General features: G+C 49.4%; 1 protein-coding gene across 1 annotated transcript in view; it reads left to right on the forward strand.

Moving 5' to 3' along the window:
- Positions 1–17,159, forward strand: part of L1CAM (L1 cell adhesion molecule) — a 23,871-nt gene extending 6,712 nt beyond the window's left edge. Inside the window, exons 2-13 of the mRNA XM_044682901.1 lie at positions 70–140; positions 7,612–7,831; positions 8,401–8,513; positions 8,808–9,012; positions 9,307–9,429; positions 9,857–10,030; positions 10,295–10,414; positions 14,064–14,225; positions 15,108–15,242; positions 15,390–15,462; positions 15,576–15,587; positions 16,753–17,159. Coding sequence (XP_044538836.1) covers positions 70–140; positions 7,612–7,831; positions 8,401–8,513; positions 8,808–9,012; positions 9,307–9,429; positions 9,857–10,030; positions 10,295–10,414; positions 14,064–14,225; positions 15,108–15,242; positions 15,390–15,462; positions 15,576–15,587; positions 16,753–16,987 — 1,643 coding nt within the window. The 3' untranslated portion in view covers positions 16,988–17,159. The remainder of the gene's footprint in view (positions 1–69; positions 141–7,611; positions 7,832–8,400; positions 8,514–8,807; positions 9,013–9,306; positions 9,430–9,856; positions 10,031–10,294; positions 10,415–14,063; positions 14,226–15,107; positions 15,243–15,389; positions 15,463–15,575; positions 15,588–16,752) is intronic.
- The last annotated feature ends 6 nt before the right edge of the window (positions 17,160–17,165 follow it).

The following is a 17,165-nucleotide window of genomic DNA, read 5'->3' on the forward strand; positions in this document are numbered from 1 at the left end:
CCCCTTCCCCCACTCCAGTAGGGCAAGGGGCAGAGTGGGGAGTTAATGAATGAATATTTTCTGTTTCAGTACCAGAGAAGAACCCTACAAATGTCAAGGGAGAAGGAAACGAGACCAACAACATGGTGATTACTTGGAAGGTGAGCAAGCCTTGGGAAGAAGGCCTTCTTTCTGTCATCCTGAATATGCTACACAGCTGGAGCAGGGCCATCTGTTCTTAATGTAATTGGTCAGTGGAGCCATCTTAAATGGAATGGAATGAAGTGATGGTGCCCTCTTACACTTCTAAACCTCACTGACCTCTAACCCTAGACTTGCAGGCACAGCCCCCTGGACCTTTGTGGTCTGAGTTTGCTTAGGTCCTTCAGTTCCCAAATCTTTATCATCCATTCCTTAACAACAACCTTTCCTCCTTCTTCTTGGTGTCCAAATCCAGTACTGACTCCCATTTTTTTTAAAAAATCCCCTACCTTCTGTCTTAGTATCAATTCTAAGAGAAGAGTAGCAAAGGCTACGTAATGGGGGTTAAGTGACTTGCCCAGGGTCACAAGGTGAGGAAGTGATAGAAGCCACATTTGACCCCAGGACTTCCCGACTCCAAGCCTAGCCCTCTATCCACTGTAGGGGTGGATAACACTGTAGGCTACCTAGCTGCCCCCTACTTTCTTCTCTTGTCCCTGCCACCAATATATTCCAAGGGTTATTTCACTGGGTTTATTCACAAGGGAAGAAGATAGGAGTTTTTGTTATTTCTGTCAATCTGATAGGTGCCAAGTGGGAGTTCAGAGTTGGTTTAATTTTCTTTTCTCTTATTATTTCAGTGATTAGGATTATTCTTTCACGTGGCTATTGATAACTTGTACTTCTTTCAAAATCTGACTGTATTCGGAGAATGACTCTCTGTTCCTTTTGGCAGATATAGTCACAGTAAATGTTTTTCCTCCGGTAAACAATTTCCCTTCTTGTTTTAGCTGCATTGATTTTGTTTGGGCAGAAGCTGTGGAATTTCCCTTTGAGTTAGTGTAACTATGAATAGAGAGCCACCAGTGGAGTCAGGAAGAGTCCTTAAGCCCTTTCTCTAATACATACTGGCCCTCTGACCTAAACAAGTCACTTGACCTCCCAGTCCCCAAGGCAACTCTTTTAAGTTTCCAAGTTACAGAACTGCAAGTGATCTATGTAAAGAGAGGGTGTTTCCTGGCTGAAAACTCCCTAAACCAATGAAATCACCATCCGGAACAAAAAAAAATAAATTAAGGCTCCCCTTCTGGTTAAGAATTCTCCCTCAGGCCATCGATGTAAAAGATGCCTTCTTCTATTCTCCAGTATAGCCTTAAGTCACTTTTTACATTTTAACTGAAATATCCATTTGGATCATGTGCTCGTGTGAGCAGAACTGTGGGGGCAAGCTCAGAGAGAAATAAAGGCCATTAAATGGCCATAAGGATCCCTGAAGTCTGTGGGTCAATTTAAAAAAGTACATATTAATATTATCTATGTTTTATTTATTCTTTTAAATGTTTCCCAATATCATTTTAATTTGGTTCAACTTACTTGAGTGTCGTGGGCTTTGTGTTTGACACCTGGAGTGTAAGATAGTGATCTAGACCTAATATCTGTTGAAATGTTGTTTTCCCAGCAGATCTTGTTGGATGGGAGGTTCTTACTCTAGTGGTTTATATTTTGGGGTCATGATACCCCTGCCACCAACATATTTCAAGTCATTATGTTTCCCAGGGTTTGTTCAGAAGGCACAAAAGTACCAACATATTAGAACAGTGCTCTGCACACCTAAGGTGGCTCTTTGGATAGAGAGCCAGGCCTGGAGGCAGGAGGTCCTGGGTTTCGAATGTGGCCTCAGACACTTCCTCACCATGTGACCCCGGACAAGTCAGTCACTTAACCCCCATTGTCCCTGCCCTACCACTCTTGTGCCTTGGAACTGATACTCAGTATCAATTCTAAGTCAGAAGGGAAGGGTTAAAAAATAGTGCTCCACAGTGCTCCAAAATATAGCTCAAAGAGTCTAACCAGCTTGGACTGGATGATGCTTAATTCTGGAAATCTGCTGATTCAATTTTAGGTAAATCTCCCCCAGACTCCTTAGGGGCCCATGCTGGAATCCCAACTCCATTGTTTTGCTCCATGATGGCCTCTAAATGGAAATGGTATTTCCATCCCAGAACATTCTTGCACCAATTTGAGGTTCAACTTCTTCTACCTCCAAGGTGCCCCATTAACTTTAGGGAATTTGCTTTAGATGAAAAGTTCTGAGTTCAGTCACAATAGCTCCGAGCCCCCAGTTGGGAAAAATTCCCAACACCTATGCAGAGGTTACATTCACTTATGTTCTAAATCTTACATTTATATCTGTCTCTAGTTAACCCCTAGCCTCTTTGTGGCCAAAGCATAATTCAGTTTGTATTTGGGTGACAAAACAGCAGGTATATGTGGCCTATAGTCTGTGGATGGACAGATGTTAGGAGAGGAAGTTGGGGAGAAGGCTTACCTTTTTCTTGGGACTTCTCCTCAGCATGGATCCTCCTGTCCACGACTGCCCATAGAGTCAAGAACTCTCCTCGATATCTCCCTTCTCTGTCATAGCTCAGTCCTTCCTTTGCTCCCTGGTTGCCCCAACCTCTGGAATTCAAAAGTTCAGAGAAAGAAACCTTAGATTGCCCCTAGGCTTCCAGTGAGCTAATTATTGGCACAAAATAACATATTCCAGTTATTTTCTTCTTTGTATTTAGGAGTTTAAATAATATGCAATTTTCTCAAAATTTGTTTTGTTGTTCATTTGGCTGCCTTTTAAGGAGGATTTTGGGGTTTGTTATCCAAAGCATTATATTTTAAGCATTATTTATCTGAAGTATCCTTATTTTAAGAATCGTTTTGATCTGTTCCTAATAGAGCAACCAGTTTAGAGTTGCTATAATCTGATAACTGTGGTTGACAGTGTTATTTCTATTTCTAGTTTGTATTGTTGGAATTTGTCAAATTGATGGTTGGGTAAATCTTGACATTATGAAGCAACATTGTCGAAGATATGAGAAACATATAGAAAGCAAGCATTGTCCTTTTGCTGAGGTTGCTATGTCTAATGAGGAGGATTCATGAACTTCATGAAAGTCAAAGTAAGAGAACTTGGAGAGGGGGCAGCTGGGTGGCTCATTGGATTGAGAGCCAGGCCTGGAGATGGGAGGGCGTAGGTTTGAATCTGACCTCAGACACTTCCCACCTGTGTGACCCTGGGCAAGTCACTTAATCCTGGTTGCCTTACCACTCTTCTGACTTGGAACCGATCCGCAGTATTGATTCTAAGACAGAAGGCAAGAGTTTAAAAAAATAAATAAATAAAGTATATTGGTTCCAGACCTGGAGATGGAGGTCCTGGATTCGAGTATTCATGTAAGCTGCGCTTGACTCCGATCACCTCGAGGACATTTACCCATTTGTGGTACCAGGGGAGTAAACAGGGCTATTGTCCTGTTGGTGCTGACTTGGCTAAAGTAGTTCATGGAAACCCAGAGACAAATCCATCCCCACTTGGAAAAGTAATGAGACAATGGAAGGAAAGACGAGTCACCCCGATGACACGAACATCACCATCAGAAGGAAGCAGGAAAGGCAGAGGTGGCCATATACAGATCACATGCACCTAAGTAGTGGATGTAACTTTGAGGTTATCTCTGTGGAGGGCTAGAGGACTAATTCTAGGAAAAGGAGGTGGGACTAGGGAAGGAATTCACCCCAGCCCTACAAACTACATCCCTGACTTTGTCATCCATTCCTTATTATTATTTTTTTTAATTTATCAAATCTTTATTGGGTAGGTAGGGAAGGGAGACAGGATCTAAGTTAGTCCATCTTGGCAGCTGCCTTCCTCATGGCAACCAGGATGTTGCTGAGCTCCTCCCTCTTCCTTTTTTTTTTTTAAACCCTTGTACTTTGGTGTATTGTCTCATAGGTGGAAGATTGGTAAGGGTGGGCAATGGGGGTCAAGTGACTTGCCCAGGGTCACACAGCTGGGAAGTGGCTGAGGCCGGTTTTGAACCCAGGACCTCCTGTCTCTAGGCCTGGCTCTCACTCCACTGAGCTACCCAGCTGCCCCTCCCTCTTCCCTTTAAAAAAAACCCCTTACCTTCTGACTTAGAATCAATATTAAGTAGTGGTTCCAAGGCAGAAGAGCAGTAGTACTAGACAATTGGGGTTAAGTGACTTGTCCAGGGTCACAGGATCAGGGAGGGTTCCGTCTTCCTCTTGACCTGGATGTGGATGTGAGTTCCCACCTGAACGTAAGAGTTCCCTTGTTGGGGCAGCTGGGTAGCTCAGTGGATGGAGAGCCAGACCTAGAGATGGGAAGTCTTGGGTTAAAAATCTGGCCTCAGACTCTTCCCAGCTGGGTGACCCTGGGTGAGTCACTTGACTCCCATTGCCCATCCTTACCACTCTTCTGCGTTGGAGCCAATACACAGTATTGACTCCAAGATGGAAGGTGAGGGTTTTAAAAAAAAGAGTTCCCTTGTCCTTGGAGTCCTTTAACAATCCCGTATCCCTCTTCTCATAGGGGGTAAACCCACACACCTCTGGATCATGTCTCTCACAAACTTGGTGTGTTTGTCGATCAAGCATGGCAGGGTCTAAGATTTGAGATGTTCTTGTTGACTTTGTGGCCCTTCTTGAGGCCTATAGCTGTGGCTCCACCATTACCGCAGTCCCGATGGTAACCACAGCAGAAGTGATGAGAGTTTGTCTTCTGTTCCTAATGGATTTTCCTCATCGGGACTAATAGAGGTGACTGTAAAAACTGAGGGTGCGAATCGCATAGCCGTCCTAGGCAGTAGAGCCCAAGTGATCGTCCCATTCCAGTCGCTCTAGGAGGAACAAATGAAGCAAATATCTAGCCGGCCTCCTGAAGCTTTTGGCCTCGGGGCGACGAGACAGAAAGTGCCCACACCTGGGATCCGTCAGACTAACTTCCGAAGTAGATCTGGAGAAATGTCAGAAGAGGAGGAGGAATGGTTAGGACAGAAGCTTAGCAAGAAGACAATTATCTTTTCCTGAGTGAGATGTGGACGAGCCCAAGGAGGATTTCTAAATCCAACCCACTGACTCTTGACCATTCCAAGAAAGAGCTAGAAAGATTCCCTGTCTGAAGAGAAATGATCTGAGAAAATATCTCAAGAACCTGTTGAGAAATGATAACAGAGTCCAGTAGCCCATGTGCATCCCCCAGAGCAGTGGCACCAAAGAAGAACGGAAGGACGCATCTCTGTGCTGATTCCCACACTTCAAACAAACAAAAAAAAAACCTAAGGAGGTCAATATACCACGCCAAGAGTCCGAGATGTCCTGGATTGTCTATTGGGCAGCCAGTGATTTTCTGTATGGGATCTGCGTAATGGCTACCAGCTCCACGTGGCAGAAGAAGACAAGAAGAAGATGACTTCCATCCATTTGCCCAGGCAGATTTTAGCAGTTCGTATGCCTGGCCAAAATGATCTAAGGGACACATGCTCCTCTCCAAGGCCTGATGGAGAAAGTCGAGGGAGACACAAACAGCTTGCAAATGGTGTTAGACTTCCATGATAACCTTATTTTCTTTGGGAGATCTTGGGAGAACATGAAGAAAAAGACTGAGGAAAGTGTTAGATTGGCTAGAGGAAAAAGCTTTCAAACTTCCCATTGATAAGGGCCAATTTGGGAGAGCTCCGTATGGATCGCGTCGTATCTCAAAAGACGTGAACGCTGACCTAGAGAAAGTAGAAGGGAAAGAAGGAGGCAGCTGGGTGGCACAGTGGATAGAGCGCTGGGTTTGGAGTTAGGAAGACTTGAGTTCAAATCCACACTTACTAGTGTGTGACCCTGGCCATGTCACTTAATCTCTGCCTCAGTTTCCTCAACGGTAACATGGAGATAATAATATCACTCCCCCCCCAGGGCTATTGTGAGGATCAAATGAAATCCTGTTTGTAAAGCGCTTGGCGTAGTTCTTGGCACAGAGTATGTTCTAGCTAAATGTTAGCTATTGTTGTTTTCTGACCCCAAGTACCTTGCTAGGATTCGATGGTTAGTATTGAAAATCTGACTGAAAAAAGCTACGCTGCTGTTGTGAAGCCATTGAGCGTGCTCATTAGAGAACATACGATTGAAGAGGCCCAGAAAGGAAAAGACAAGAAATACGGTCCAACGCATGCAACAACACTTTTTGGAGACACCCAGACAGACCGATGGAAAACAAACCTTCAAAGACTTGCTCAGCCATTGTAGCCAGGCATCCGCATTGACCTTTGATCAAGCAAACCTTTGCCCTGCGTGCAGATGCCAGTTTGGAGAGTCCGGGAGCAGCCCTGTACCGAGAGAATGATGGTCACGTGAAACCAGTTGCATTTGCCAGCAGAGGCCTGGATGACCAGGAGACTCCTTACCCCATTCACTAGCTGGAGTTCCTCCACATTTGAAATGGGCAGTGGCAGTCCCAGAGAAACTCAAGTTCTGGGTATGGAGTGAAGTCACAAGTTGAGACTGGCGACACCCCAGGGACAGATTCTAAGGCCAAACTGGATACCATTGGCCCAAGACGGTGGTGGCACTAGCCAACTATTTCTTTCCCGGCTTCTGGATTTCCTCTAGTATGCCGTGGAAGCCATTCCTCACCCTGGAAATACACTCTGCCCTGTAGCCCCTTCCTCTGATTGGTTGGTTCCTCCCAGAACTTCCATTTTAAGGAAAGGGCCTAGAGCCTTGGGCCCAGGTTGGGTTCTCGCCCTCCTCTTTCTGCTTGTGTCTGTATTCCTGGCACTTAGCACAGTTCCTGCTTAAGCAATACTTGTTGACCTGACTCGACTCCAACTACAAGCTCAGCATCTATTGGGGATTCTAGCCAGCGAGGAATAATGGAGATGCAGATGCCCTAGTCACAAGGTCACGTGACACAGAAACTACGGAGATATCTGAAGAACGAGGGAAACTTTATGTAACACCCAAAGAGCTGGAATGCAAACAGATGGCAGTTTGCAGCTGGAAGTTGAGCTCTTCCACCAGACAGCCTGGCAACAGCATATGTGAACCTCGCTCCATTGAGCTAACCCTGGTTACCTTAGTTGTCTATGGATGACTGGCAAAGAGAGCAGATGGCTGACAGACTGTAGCATCCTTCGACAATAATTAGCTCATTCGAAGCCTAGAGGGCAATCTAAGGTCCACTTGGTTTCTTTCTCATTAGTTTTAGGGACTTTGAAAAGTTCTGAGTTCAGTCGCAATCACTCCAAGCCCCCAGTTGGGAAAAATTTCCAACATTTAGGCAGAGGTCGCATTCTTTGCCCAGACTTAACATCGATGGCCATCCCTAGTTAATGCCAATCGTGAGGCCTAGAGACGGGAGGTCCTGGGTTCAGATCTGGCCTCAGACACTTCCCAGCTGTGTGACCCTGGGCGAGTCACTTGACCCCCATGGCCCACCCTTACCACTCTTCTGCCTTGGAGCCAATGCACAGAAGTTAAGGGTTTAAAAAATGTTAAAAAAAAAAAAAAAAAAAGGACCATGTGTTCCAGGGTATTTCCTCTGCCATCCCACTCACCCTTCCTGCTGCCCCTCTCATTCCCCCACAGCCCCTAAAATGGATGGATTGGAATGGGCCAGAATTGAAATATCGGGTGCAATGGCGTCAAAAAAATGAGTCAGAATGGCAGGAAGCTATGGTGAGAGCCTCAAAATACGTGGTGTCCAACACGCCCACTTTTGTGCCCTACGAGATCAAGGTCCAGGCAATCAATGAAGTGGGGAAGGGACCCGATCCCCACATTGTCATTGGCTACTCTGGTGAGGATGGTGAGTACCTGGCCTGTGGGAGCGGGTGAGTGGGTGTAAGGGAATACAGGTATGTCCGTGAGTGCCTATGCCAGGGGAGGTTTATGGGTAAGAGAACTGATTGATGTTATGAGTGACAGCTCCCTTTTCTCTTGCACGTTATAATATGCAAAGAACTTTGCAGGGATGATCTAGTATGACCCTCACATCGGTCCCACAAGGCAGATGTTATTGTTTCCATCATTTTACAGCCGCGGAGCCTAGGGTTGGGGCTGGGGTACATTGACTTGCTTAGGGTCACACAGTTAGGAAATGACTGAGGCTTTCTCCAGCCACCACTGGAAACTCCCAAGTACAGTCAGAACGCTTCCTCCGGAACCGATCTTTGGCGTCGGGAATATTGTCAGAAGTGAGAAGCTATTGACCGAGCGCCTGCGTCTGTTAGGTCTTCAGATTGGCCACTGGGGGGGGGAGTCAGGACGGTTTGTGGAGTCCCACCTTGGGGAGGGGGAACAAGGGGCCAGCCTGGGGTCAGTGGGGGTGAGAGAAGGTGGCCGCACTCCAACTTGTCTTCGTGGGCTTGTGTCCAGTTCCCCAGGCCATCCCTATAGTAGCCATTGAGTTATTGAACGCAACCACCGTGAGAATCAAGTGGGGGCCCGTGGATCCGAATGAAGTCAGAGGGCATCTTCGTGGATTTAGGGTGAGGGGGCCCAAAGAAGAGGGGTGGGAACGGGGACCCGGAGGGGAGAGAAAAGTGAGGAGCCTGCTGGGGAGGGGCCGAGGAAGAGACCAGGAGGGATGGCCTAGCCGAGCCCCCTTTCCCTCAGTGTCCCCACTCTGAGATTCCTGGAAGTACATGCCCTAATCCATACCCTTGGGAAGGAGGGGTGGGGATAAAGGGGAGAGGCTCTTGGGGCCAGCAGGGAGGGAACAGCAGGGGGCTCTGGGGTGCAGCAAGAAGCACCCGCTCACTCTACACTCTCCTTCCCCTCAGGTGACATACTGGTGGGTGAATAGCCGCTGGAGTCGGAGCAAGAGACATACCCCCAAGATGATCATTGACAAGCCTGCCGGTGCCATGGAAGCTGTCCTCCCGGACCTGCGACCCTACAGCATCTATAGTGTGCAGGTGCAGGTGTTCAATGGCCGGGGTCTGGGGCCACCCAGCGAGACCATGCAGTTCCGCACTGAAGAGGGAGGTGAGCCCCTGCATATTCCAGCCCCCTAGTTTCCAGCTCTCCCCAGTTCCTGGGTCCTCACTAGATTCTTTTTTTTTTAAACCCTTAACTTCTGTGTATTGGTTCCTAGGTGGAAGAGTGGTAAGGGTGGGCAATGGGGGTCAAGTGACTTGCCCAGGGTCACCCAGCTGGGAAGTGTCTGAGGCTGGATTTGAACCCAGGACCTCCCGTCTCTAGGCCTGACTCTCCATCCACTGAGCTACCCAGCTGCCCCCTCCTCACTAGATTCTGACTGTCTTCTGCTGTGCCCTACAGTACCGGATCGCCCACAATCACTGACTCTTCGACGCCTGTCAGACACAGCCCTCCAGCTCTCATGGAGGCCCCCCCTCAATCCAAACGGAGAGCTCAAAGGCTATCAGCTTCTGTACAGGCCCAGTAAGTGTTCCTTCTGCACCCCCCCCCCAGGCCCTGGGTGGGCTTCCATCTGTTGTTTGAGGGTATAACTATCTAAATCTGCACCTGGGCAAATTCAGGGAGAGAGGAGGTTGATGGGATGGATCCAGGGAATCCTTTGTGGGTGGGCCACCTGCACTTTTGGAGACCCTTAAGGTGAGGTCTGGGAATAGCATTCCCTGAGAGGAGGAAGCCTTCCAAATACGGGCGCCCTAGGGCAAGACCCAGTTCTCTCCGTGCCATATAAACATGGCCAGAATGAGAGGAGAATCTCTTGTGCATATCTGTCATGACAGATTGTAAGATGCCCATCTCGGGGGTGGAGTGAGCCGGTTATCATGGGAGGAGGTAACTTTGGAGAGGGCAAAGGTGGTGCCAGTTTGGTGCATGCCTTGGACCATCCCTACAGTTAACCAAGAGCCAGACGACAGAGAAGAGACCGAATTTCTGCCTCCCACGACCCTGACGTTCAACCTGAGTGACCTCAGACCCCAGACCCTGTACCACTTCCAGCTTCGAGCCACCACCAAAGTGGGCCCTGGTGAAACGATCACCCAGGAGGGCAGCACCATACTCAAGTCAGGTGGGAGCCTGGGGCAGGAAGCGGGGTGGCAAGGGAAGAAAAAGGAGGCCGGCTTGCCTGCTCCTTGCTCAGGTGGACCAGGAAGCCCTGATTCCTGGAGGTCAGTGGGATGCCCATGGCGGTAAGGGCAGTTGAGCCCAAGTTGTGGACATCCAAGGGGAAGACTGTTAGAAGCGGAGGGAGAGCCCAAGATGGGAAGAGAGGGGATCCTTTCTTTGCACTTTCTCACAGTGTTTCTCCCTCTCCCCACTGACAATTCCACAGGGATCCCAACTTTTGGAAACATCTCAGCTGTGACCAGTGATAATGCAAGCACTATTTTTTGGTTCCCAGAGGAGGGACAGCATGACGTCACATTCCGGATATGGTTCAAACCCTTAGGAGGTGAGGACTGGCGAGGATTGGTTCAAAGTACCAAGAGAGACAGACACAGACACAGACACAGACACAGACACAGACACAGACACAGACAGAGAGAGTCAGAGAGAGATGGGAGGAGACGGGGAAGAGATCCCCAGAGTAAGATTTGCCATTCTTGATCCCAGGTAGGAGGAGCTCAACCATCTCTGCCTTTGAGCCTTGGACAATTCCTTTTCTCCCCTCTCCCTCTACCCCGCACTGGTCACTTCCCATAGCCCTGCTCCCCTTCGCCCTCCTTTCACAGGGAGGTCACACTGCCCTCGGAACCCTGACTCAGGGCACACGTGCCATGAAAAGGCTTTCCCCCTCCTTGACTTTTCAGCTTCTTCCTGCAGAAAGTATAAAGGTGAAATTGCACTGAGGGCTTTTAGGGGAGGGCTCTGGACCTGGGTCACCACTGATGTAAGGAAACTCCCCCCACTCAGTCAGGCAGGCACTGGCTCTTTGGATTTCTTGGGTCTTGAAGAGGTTCTTGAGTCCCAGAGGGGCAGAGTGACTTGTTTAGGGTAATACAGCCCGGATGGATCCGAGGTGGGGTCTGAACCTCTTCTGGGTCTTCTGACTGAGGCTGTCTCTCTAGCCATTATAGCCAGGCTGCCTTTTTGTTGACTTATTTCAACGTATGTCGAGCAAACTCCCTTTATGGGGATGATTATTATGAAATGGAAAGATATACAAAAGGGAATGAAAACATCTATTTCACCAAGAATGTGACCTTGGCCAAGTCATTCACTTTCCCTGAGTCTCAGGCTCTTCATTTGTAAAACAGTTGTGCTGAAGCTTAAGTTGAGAATGTGCTTCTTCTTTCTGCTTCTTCTTCCATCATCATCATCGTCATCGTCATTATCATCATCATTATTCTTGATATGAGGTTGCGCAACACCTCCGCTCTGGAAAAGGGTGCTGAGGATGGACAGTTCAACTGGGCATGAGCAACCATGACACAATAAAAAGAGTGTTGGACTTGGAGGCAAGGGATCAGGGTTCAAATTCTATCCCTGTGTCTTTCCTTGGTCAAGTCCTTTCTCTTCCCTTGGCCTCAGTTTCCTCTTATGTAACATGAGAAGGTCAAACTCGATGGTCTCTGAGGTCCCTTCCAGCTCTAGATCTCGGAGCCTGTGTGTTTCCTTGAACAGATCACTTCCCATCTTTAAAATGAAGGTGTTGGACTAGGGGGTCTCTGAAGACCCTTCCAACTTTGGATCTAGAATCCTTTCCCAACACCGCTGATAGTGTGAGTAATTGATTTGAATGACTATGTGAGATCAGGTGGGTCTCCCTCCACTAAGTCATGGATGACCCCTCATCATTGGTGCCCTCAGGCAGGGGAAGAACTCAAGAATCTTCTTTCCATTAGAAGTATCAATGCGGGGGCAGCTGGGTAGCTCAGTGGATGGAGAGCCAGGCCTAGAGACGGGAGGTCCTGGGTTCAAATCCGGCCTCAGACACTTCCCAGCTGTGTGACCCTGGGCAAGTCACTTGACCTCCATGGCCCACCCTTACCGCTCTTCCACCAAGGAGCCAATGCACAGAAGTTAAGGGTTTGAAAAAAAAAAAGTATCAATGCGTTCCCCTCATTCCTGTGACATTCCAAGCACATCCTGCCATTTTGGTGGCAACTTCCTCCTCCTTTGTTCAGCTTCATTAAGATCTGATCGAAGGACCCAAAGGTCATTGAAAAGATCATTTCTAGATGAAAAATGGGAAGACTCTTTTGAAAAGACTCTTTGTCTTCTTCCGAGCTTTCCCTTGGGCTCCCCTTCCTCCTTGTCTCCCTCCCTTCTCTCTCCTCTCCCAAACCAAGTCCAGGATGTTAGAAGACAGTATGATGCAATGGAAAGATGCCTGGAACCTGGCTTTGGAGTCCGAGGACTCGGGAGACTTTGGGGGTCAGTTCAGTCTTGGACCTGCCATTTTCTAGCTGTAGGAGTGCGAGCAGGTTTCAGCTGCCTCGTTTGGAAAATAGAGAGAGGTCAGATTAAAGAAGTTTCCAAGTTCCTTGTCTTTTAAAAGTCTATAATCTGGGCCAGCCGGGTGGCTCAGTGGCTAGAGAGCCAGGTCTGGAGATCAGAGGTCCTGGGTTCAGATCTGACCTCAGACACTTCCTAGCTGGGCGACCCTGGGCAAGTCACTTCACCCCCATTGCCTGCCCCTTGCCACTTTTCTGTCTTAGAATGTTACTGAGACCAAACATAAAGAAAAGTCTATGATCTTCCAGACGATTGATAAGGTGTATTCCTTACAACTACCTTGTGAAAGTATGGATGTGTATGAAGGGGAGCGGTTACTGTAAAGATTATCACCCCCATTTTACAGAGGAGGAAACTGAGGCCTAAGGAGGGGATGCAAATTGCCCAAGGACACAGCAAGACGCTAAACGATCACTCTAGCCCAACTATCAATAATATGGAATTGGGTCTTGATCAATGATACATGTAAAACCCAGCGGAATTGTGGGTCGGCTAAGGGGGGTTAAGGGGGTTTGGGGGAGGGGGAAAGAACCTGAAATATGTAACTAGGAGAAAATACTCAAAATAAAAAAAATGGAAAAAAATAGGTGGAGGAGCTGGGACTTGCACCCAGGTCTCCTGAATTTTCCTTTAGACTCGGTCCCTGCTGCGGCCTGGTTCTCTAGCTCTAGTTTGGAAAATGTGGAGATTGCAGCGGTGAGCTTCAAGGATGAGGAATGGGAAGAAAAAGCCAGCGGACTCCATAATTAGGCAGTCACTGGTGACCTGCTGGAGCAGATTCTTTTCTTTTCAAAAAAGTTTCATTGATCTGTTTTATTCTCATACTCCCATTTGCTCCCCGATAGGCCCCCGAATTCTTCCTTATGATAAAGAAAAATAGTTGAGTAAGACCAACTGACACAGAGACTGCTGTTTACAGGATATACTCTATTCCACATCCGTAGGCCCCCCACCTCTCTACCAAGAGGAGCAGGGCATGGTTCATTATTTTTTTTTAACATTTTTTTAAACCCTTAACTTCTGTGTATTGGCTCCTAGACGGAAGAGCGGTAAGGGTGGGCAATGGGGGGTCAAGTGACTTGCCCAGGGTCACCCAGCTGGGAAGTGTCTGAGGCCAGATTTGAACCCGGGACCTCCTGTCTCTAGGCCTGGTTCTCAATCCACTGAGCTACCCAGCTGCCCTGGCATGGTTCATTATTGCCAAATCTTAGAGATGGAGATTGGTCATTAGTATCGGTCTGAGTGTGGCTGCCTTAGAGAGCTGTTTCTGTCTCTCCTCTTGTCTTCATGGTGTCTTTACTTTGTCAGGCTCTGATTGCTTTTCAGCTGGCCTACTTGTTTTGAGGGTTAAGTGAGAATGGGCGTCTACTGGGCAATGTACTCTGGGATCGATGGCTGGATTGATACTAGTGCTCTCGTTGGCAGTATTGATCTCGCTTGGTCAGCCGGTGGGGGCCCACCCTTGGCGCTTCTCAGGGTTAGCCAGTGTGTCGACTTCTCTTGCCCGGCTTCCCATCTGGCTTTTGGGAGGGACGTTTCGACAGCGTGTGGGGATGGTGGGACCAAGTCTTCGAAGTTACCATGCCGTTGGGGGTGTTTGCAGGCTCTCCTCACCCTCTCCCTCTCTCTGCTGTTGCCCAAAGATAAGAAGAATCTCGAGCCCCAGCATGTCAACTACAGTCAGAAATACTACATACAGGAGAACCTGGAGCCCGATACTCAATACGTCATCTGCTTCTATGCTTACAACTATACCGATGAGATGGTACTTTTCAGGAAGATGGAGGTGAAAACCAGTGGCTCAGGTGGGTCCCCAAGCCCAGAACTGCATCTGGGTCTTCTGGTACACTAGGAGGGGCTGCCCATGTGGTTGGCATGTGGGATTACAAACCTAGCTAGGCCTGATCCATTGACCAAGGCCTGACTCTAGTCCTATACTGAGCCTCAATTGATCCTCAGTTCTAGGCAGAACCTTGACTGATCCTTGACTTGGGCCCTTGTTAAGTCCTGACCTTGGCCCTAGCCTGAGCCTTGATTCTGGTCCCTGGATGAATGCTAACTCATGCTCACCGTGTAGCCATGCCTTTGTTCAGGAGATCTGAGCAAGAGCACTGTTTCCTCAGTGCCTCCTAGTAGCACGCTCTGTTCTCGTTTAATCTGGGGCGCCATATTCCTTTATAAAATATTAGTTAGACCAGTGATGGTCAAACAGCCCATGGGCCAGATGAGGCCCCCTGAAATGTTCTATTCGGCCACACGACATTCCTCCTAATCTGACGAATACAATGAGTAGGCTACAATACAATGAAACTTGGAAAGAGTCGCCTTAGAAACAGACTGACAGAGGAACGTTTCCTTTCCTTTGGCCCCCTCTTTATAGAGTGTGCCCATCTACTGAGTTAGAGGATTTCATCTTGCTTGGTAGCCAGGAAGCCAGAGTTTTTCCGAGTGTGTGAAAAGCTGAGCGGCTGGGCCCTTTGTGAGGGTTTGCGGGTCTCTGGGCATGGAGCTGGAGGGGACAGGGGGCGGTGTCTGCCTCTGAGCCCCTCACGTCTTCATGAGGAAGGGGAGCCCAAAGGAAACCCAAGGCAGACCTTCGAGTTCCTCAGAGGTGTTTCTTTGTTTAACTGGTTTGCCTCCGGCCTTTGGCCTGGGTCCCGCATCTCTGTTCCTTCTCCCCATCTCAGATCGAATGAGGCTGCCGCCTGGGAACTTTGCCACCAAGAGCTGGTTTATCATCTTCATAAGCATCATCGTCCTCATCCTCCTCCTGCTTCTCATCCTTTGCTTTGTGAAGCGCAGCAAGGGAGGCAAGTACTCAGGTACGGAGCTCTGCAGGCTCTCTTCCTCCGCATGGGAATATACGGTGGAGGATGGGTGCCTGGAAGGCCCCTCCGGCTTTCCGAAGGGTGGAGCGGGTTTCTGGAGGTGGAGAGGGCCCTAGAAGCCTCCCTTTCCTGTGCCCACAGTGAAAGATAAGGAAGACACTCAGGTGGATTCCGAGGCCAGGCCAATGAAAGATGAGACGTTCGGCGAGTACAGGTGAGTGGGGGATGATGGGAGGCGCTGGGCGGCCTGCTGGCTCGGGCCACTGTTGGGTGGGCCAACTACTTGACCCCATGTTTTTTTCTCTCTTACTTGCTGCTTGGGTCCAGGTCTCTGGAGAGGTAAGGCAGCAGGCCAGGGCCATACGAGCAGGCCGAGCCACACTGCTGGGTGGGGGGTTTTCCTTGTAGGTGTAAGGGGCACTGCCCTCCACCTCCATTCCCTGACACTTTTCTCTTGTTCTCCCCTGTCCACACCAGCTTCTCTATCCTTAAATATAGGTAACTGCCACTTCCCCAGGCCTGCCCCTGGAGCAACCTCCTTGCTTCTGTGTCCTTTCCCCAGCCTCTTCTCCCTACCTCCCTCCGTGACTCCTCATGTCAGGAGAGCGTGACCCCAATCTCCACCCCATTCCTTCCTCTCATCCCTTGAATGGAGCTTTCGGGGCTGCACGTGATATTTTTGTTCTCTTTTCTTAGAGCTGGGCTGCCCTCTCCCCCCCTAATTCTGGGATGTCTTGGGTGCCCAGGAGAGGGATAGGGAAGAGTTAGCAAAAGGGGAAGGGGCTTCAGAGGAGAGGCATGGCTTTGGCTTATCCATGTACCTCTAAAGTTGGAGCCAAAGGATCCGAGTTCAAATCCAGACTTTGCCACTTACTCCTGGGTCGTAAGCTCGTCAGCTTCCTCAGCGGTAAAACCAGGAGGTTGATCCAAAGGGTCGCAAAGGTCCCCTTCCATGTCTAAATCTATGACCCCGTGAATCGACCTAGATATACCGCGTCTAGCTAGAAATACACGTAGACATATCTCGATAGAGTGGATCTACTTCATCTGGGGATCACACGTCTTGGCAGGCCCATCGGTGTGACCACTCTCTGAAACATACGAACAGCCGGTTCTCCGGGCGTGCCCGAGGGATGGACAAACTCAGTGTCCCCTGCTTGCGAGCAAGGGCTTATCTATCTCTCCCTGCCAACAGACACTCACTGCCACACGCACATGCGTTCCGCTGGTTTCCCAGATGCAAACACACTGCATGCATGACGGTGTAACCACACACACGTGGCTCCATCGCTCCTCTGTCGACATGCATGCTCCCCTTCCCTGTGAGCTGGGCAGGCTCCTTGCACACGCCAGTCTTTGCACGTATTCTCTGGGCATGGGAATGCACAAAGCGCTCACTGCGAGGAGGGCAAAGGAGGGAAAGCCGGGGAACGTTCGCCGAAGTGGCGGTGGGGGGGGGGTCTCCCTCAACCTCCAGTAGGCCCACCCCTCCCTTCTCTTCCAGTGACAACGAAGAGAAAGGCTTCGGGAGCAGCCAGCCCTCCTTGAATGGGGACATCAAGCCCCTCGGCAGTGACGACAGCCTAGCCGACTACGGCGGTAGCGTGGACGTCCAGTTCAACGAGGACGGCTCCTTCATCGGCCAGTACAGTGGCAAGAAGGAGAAGGAGGCCACCGGGGGCAATGACAGCTCCGGAACCACTTCCCCCATCAACCCTACCCACGTGACCCTGGAGTAGGCTGGCAGTGGCCCCAAGGGAGAGGGGAACAAACCCTCCCGAGCCCAGCCTGCTCCCCTCCTCCTCCTCCTAGCTGAGGGAGTTCCCCCACCCCGCTCCAGCAGGAGCTGCCTGCCCCTACTCTTCCAGCCCTAGGTGGGTGGGATGCATGGATTTGGGGGCAGGGCTGTCTCCGGAC

This window comes from Gracilinanus agilis, chromosome X, assembly GCF_016433145.1.
Source record: "Gracilinanus agilis isolate LMUSP501 chromosome X, AgileGrace, whole genome shotgun sequence".
Lineage (NCBI taxonomy): Eukaryota > Metazoa > Chordata > Mammalia > Didelphimorphia > Didelphidae > Gracilinanus > Gracilinanus agilis.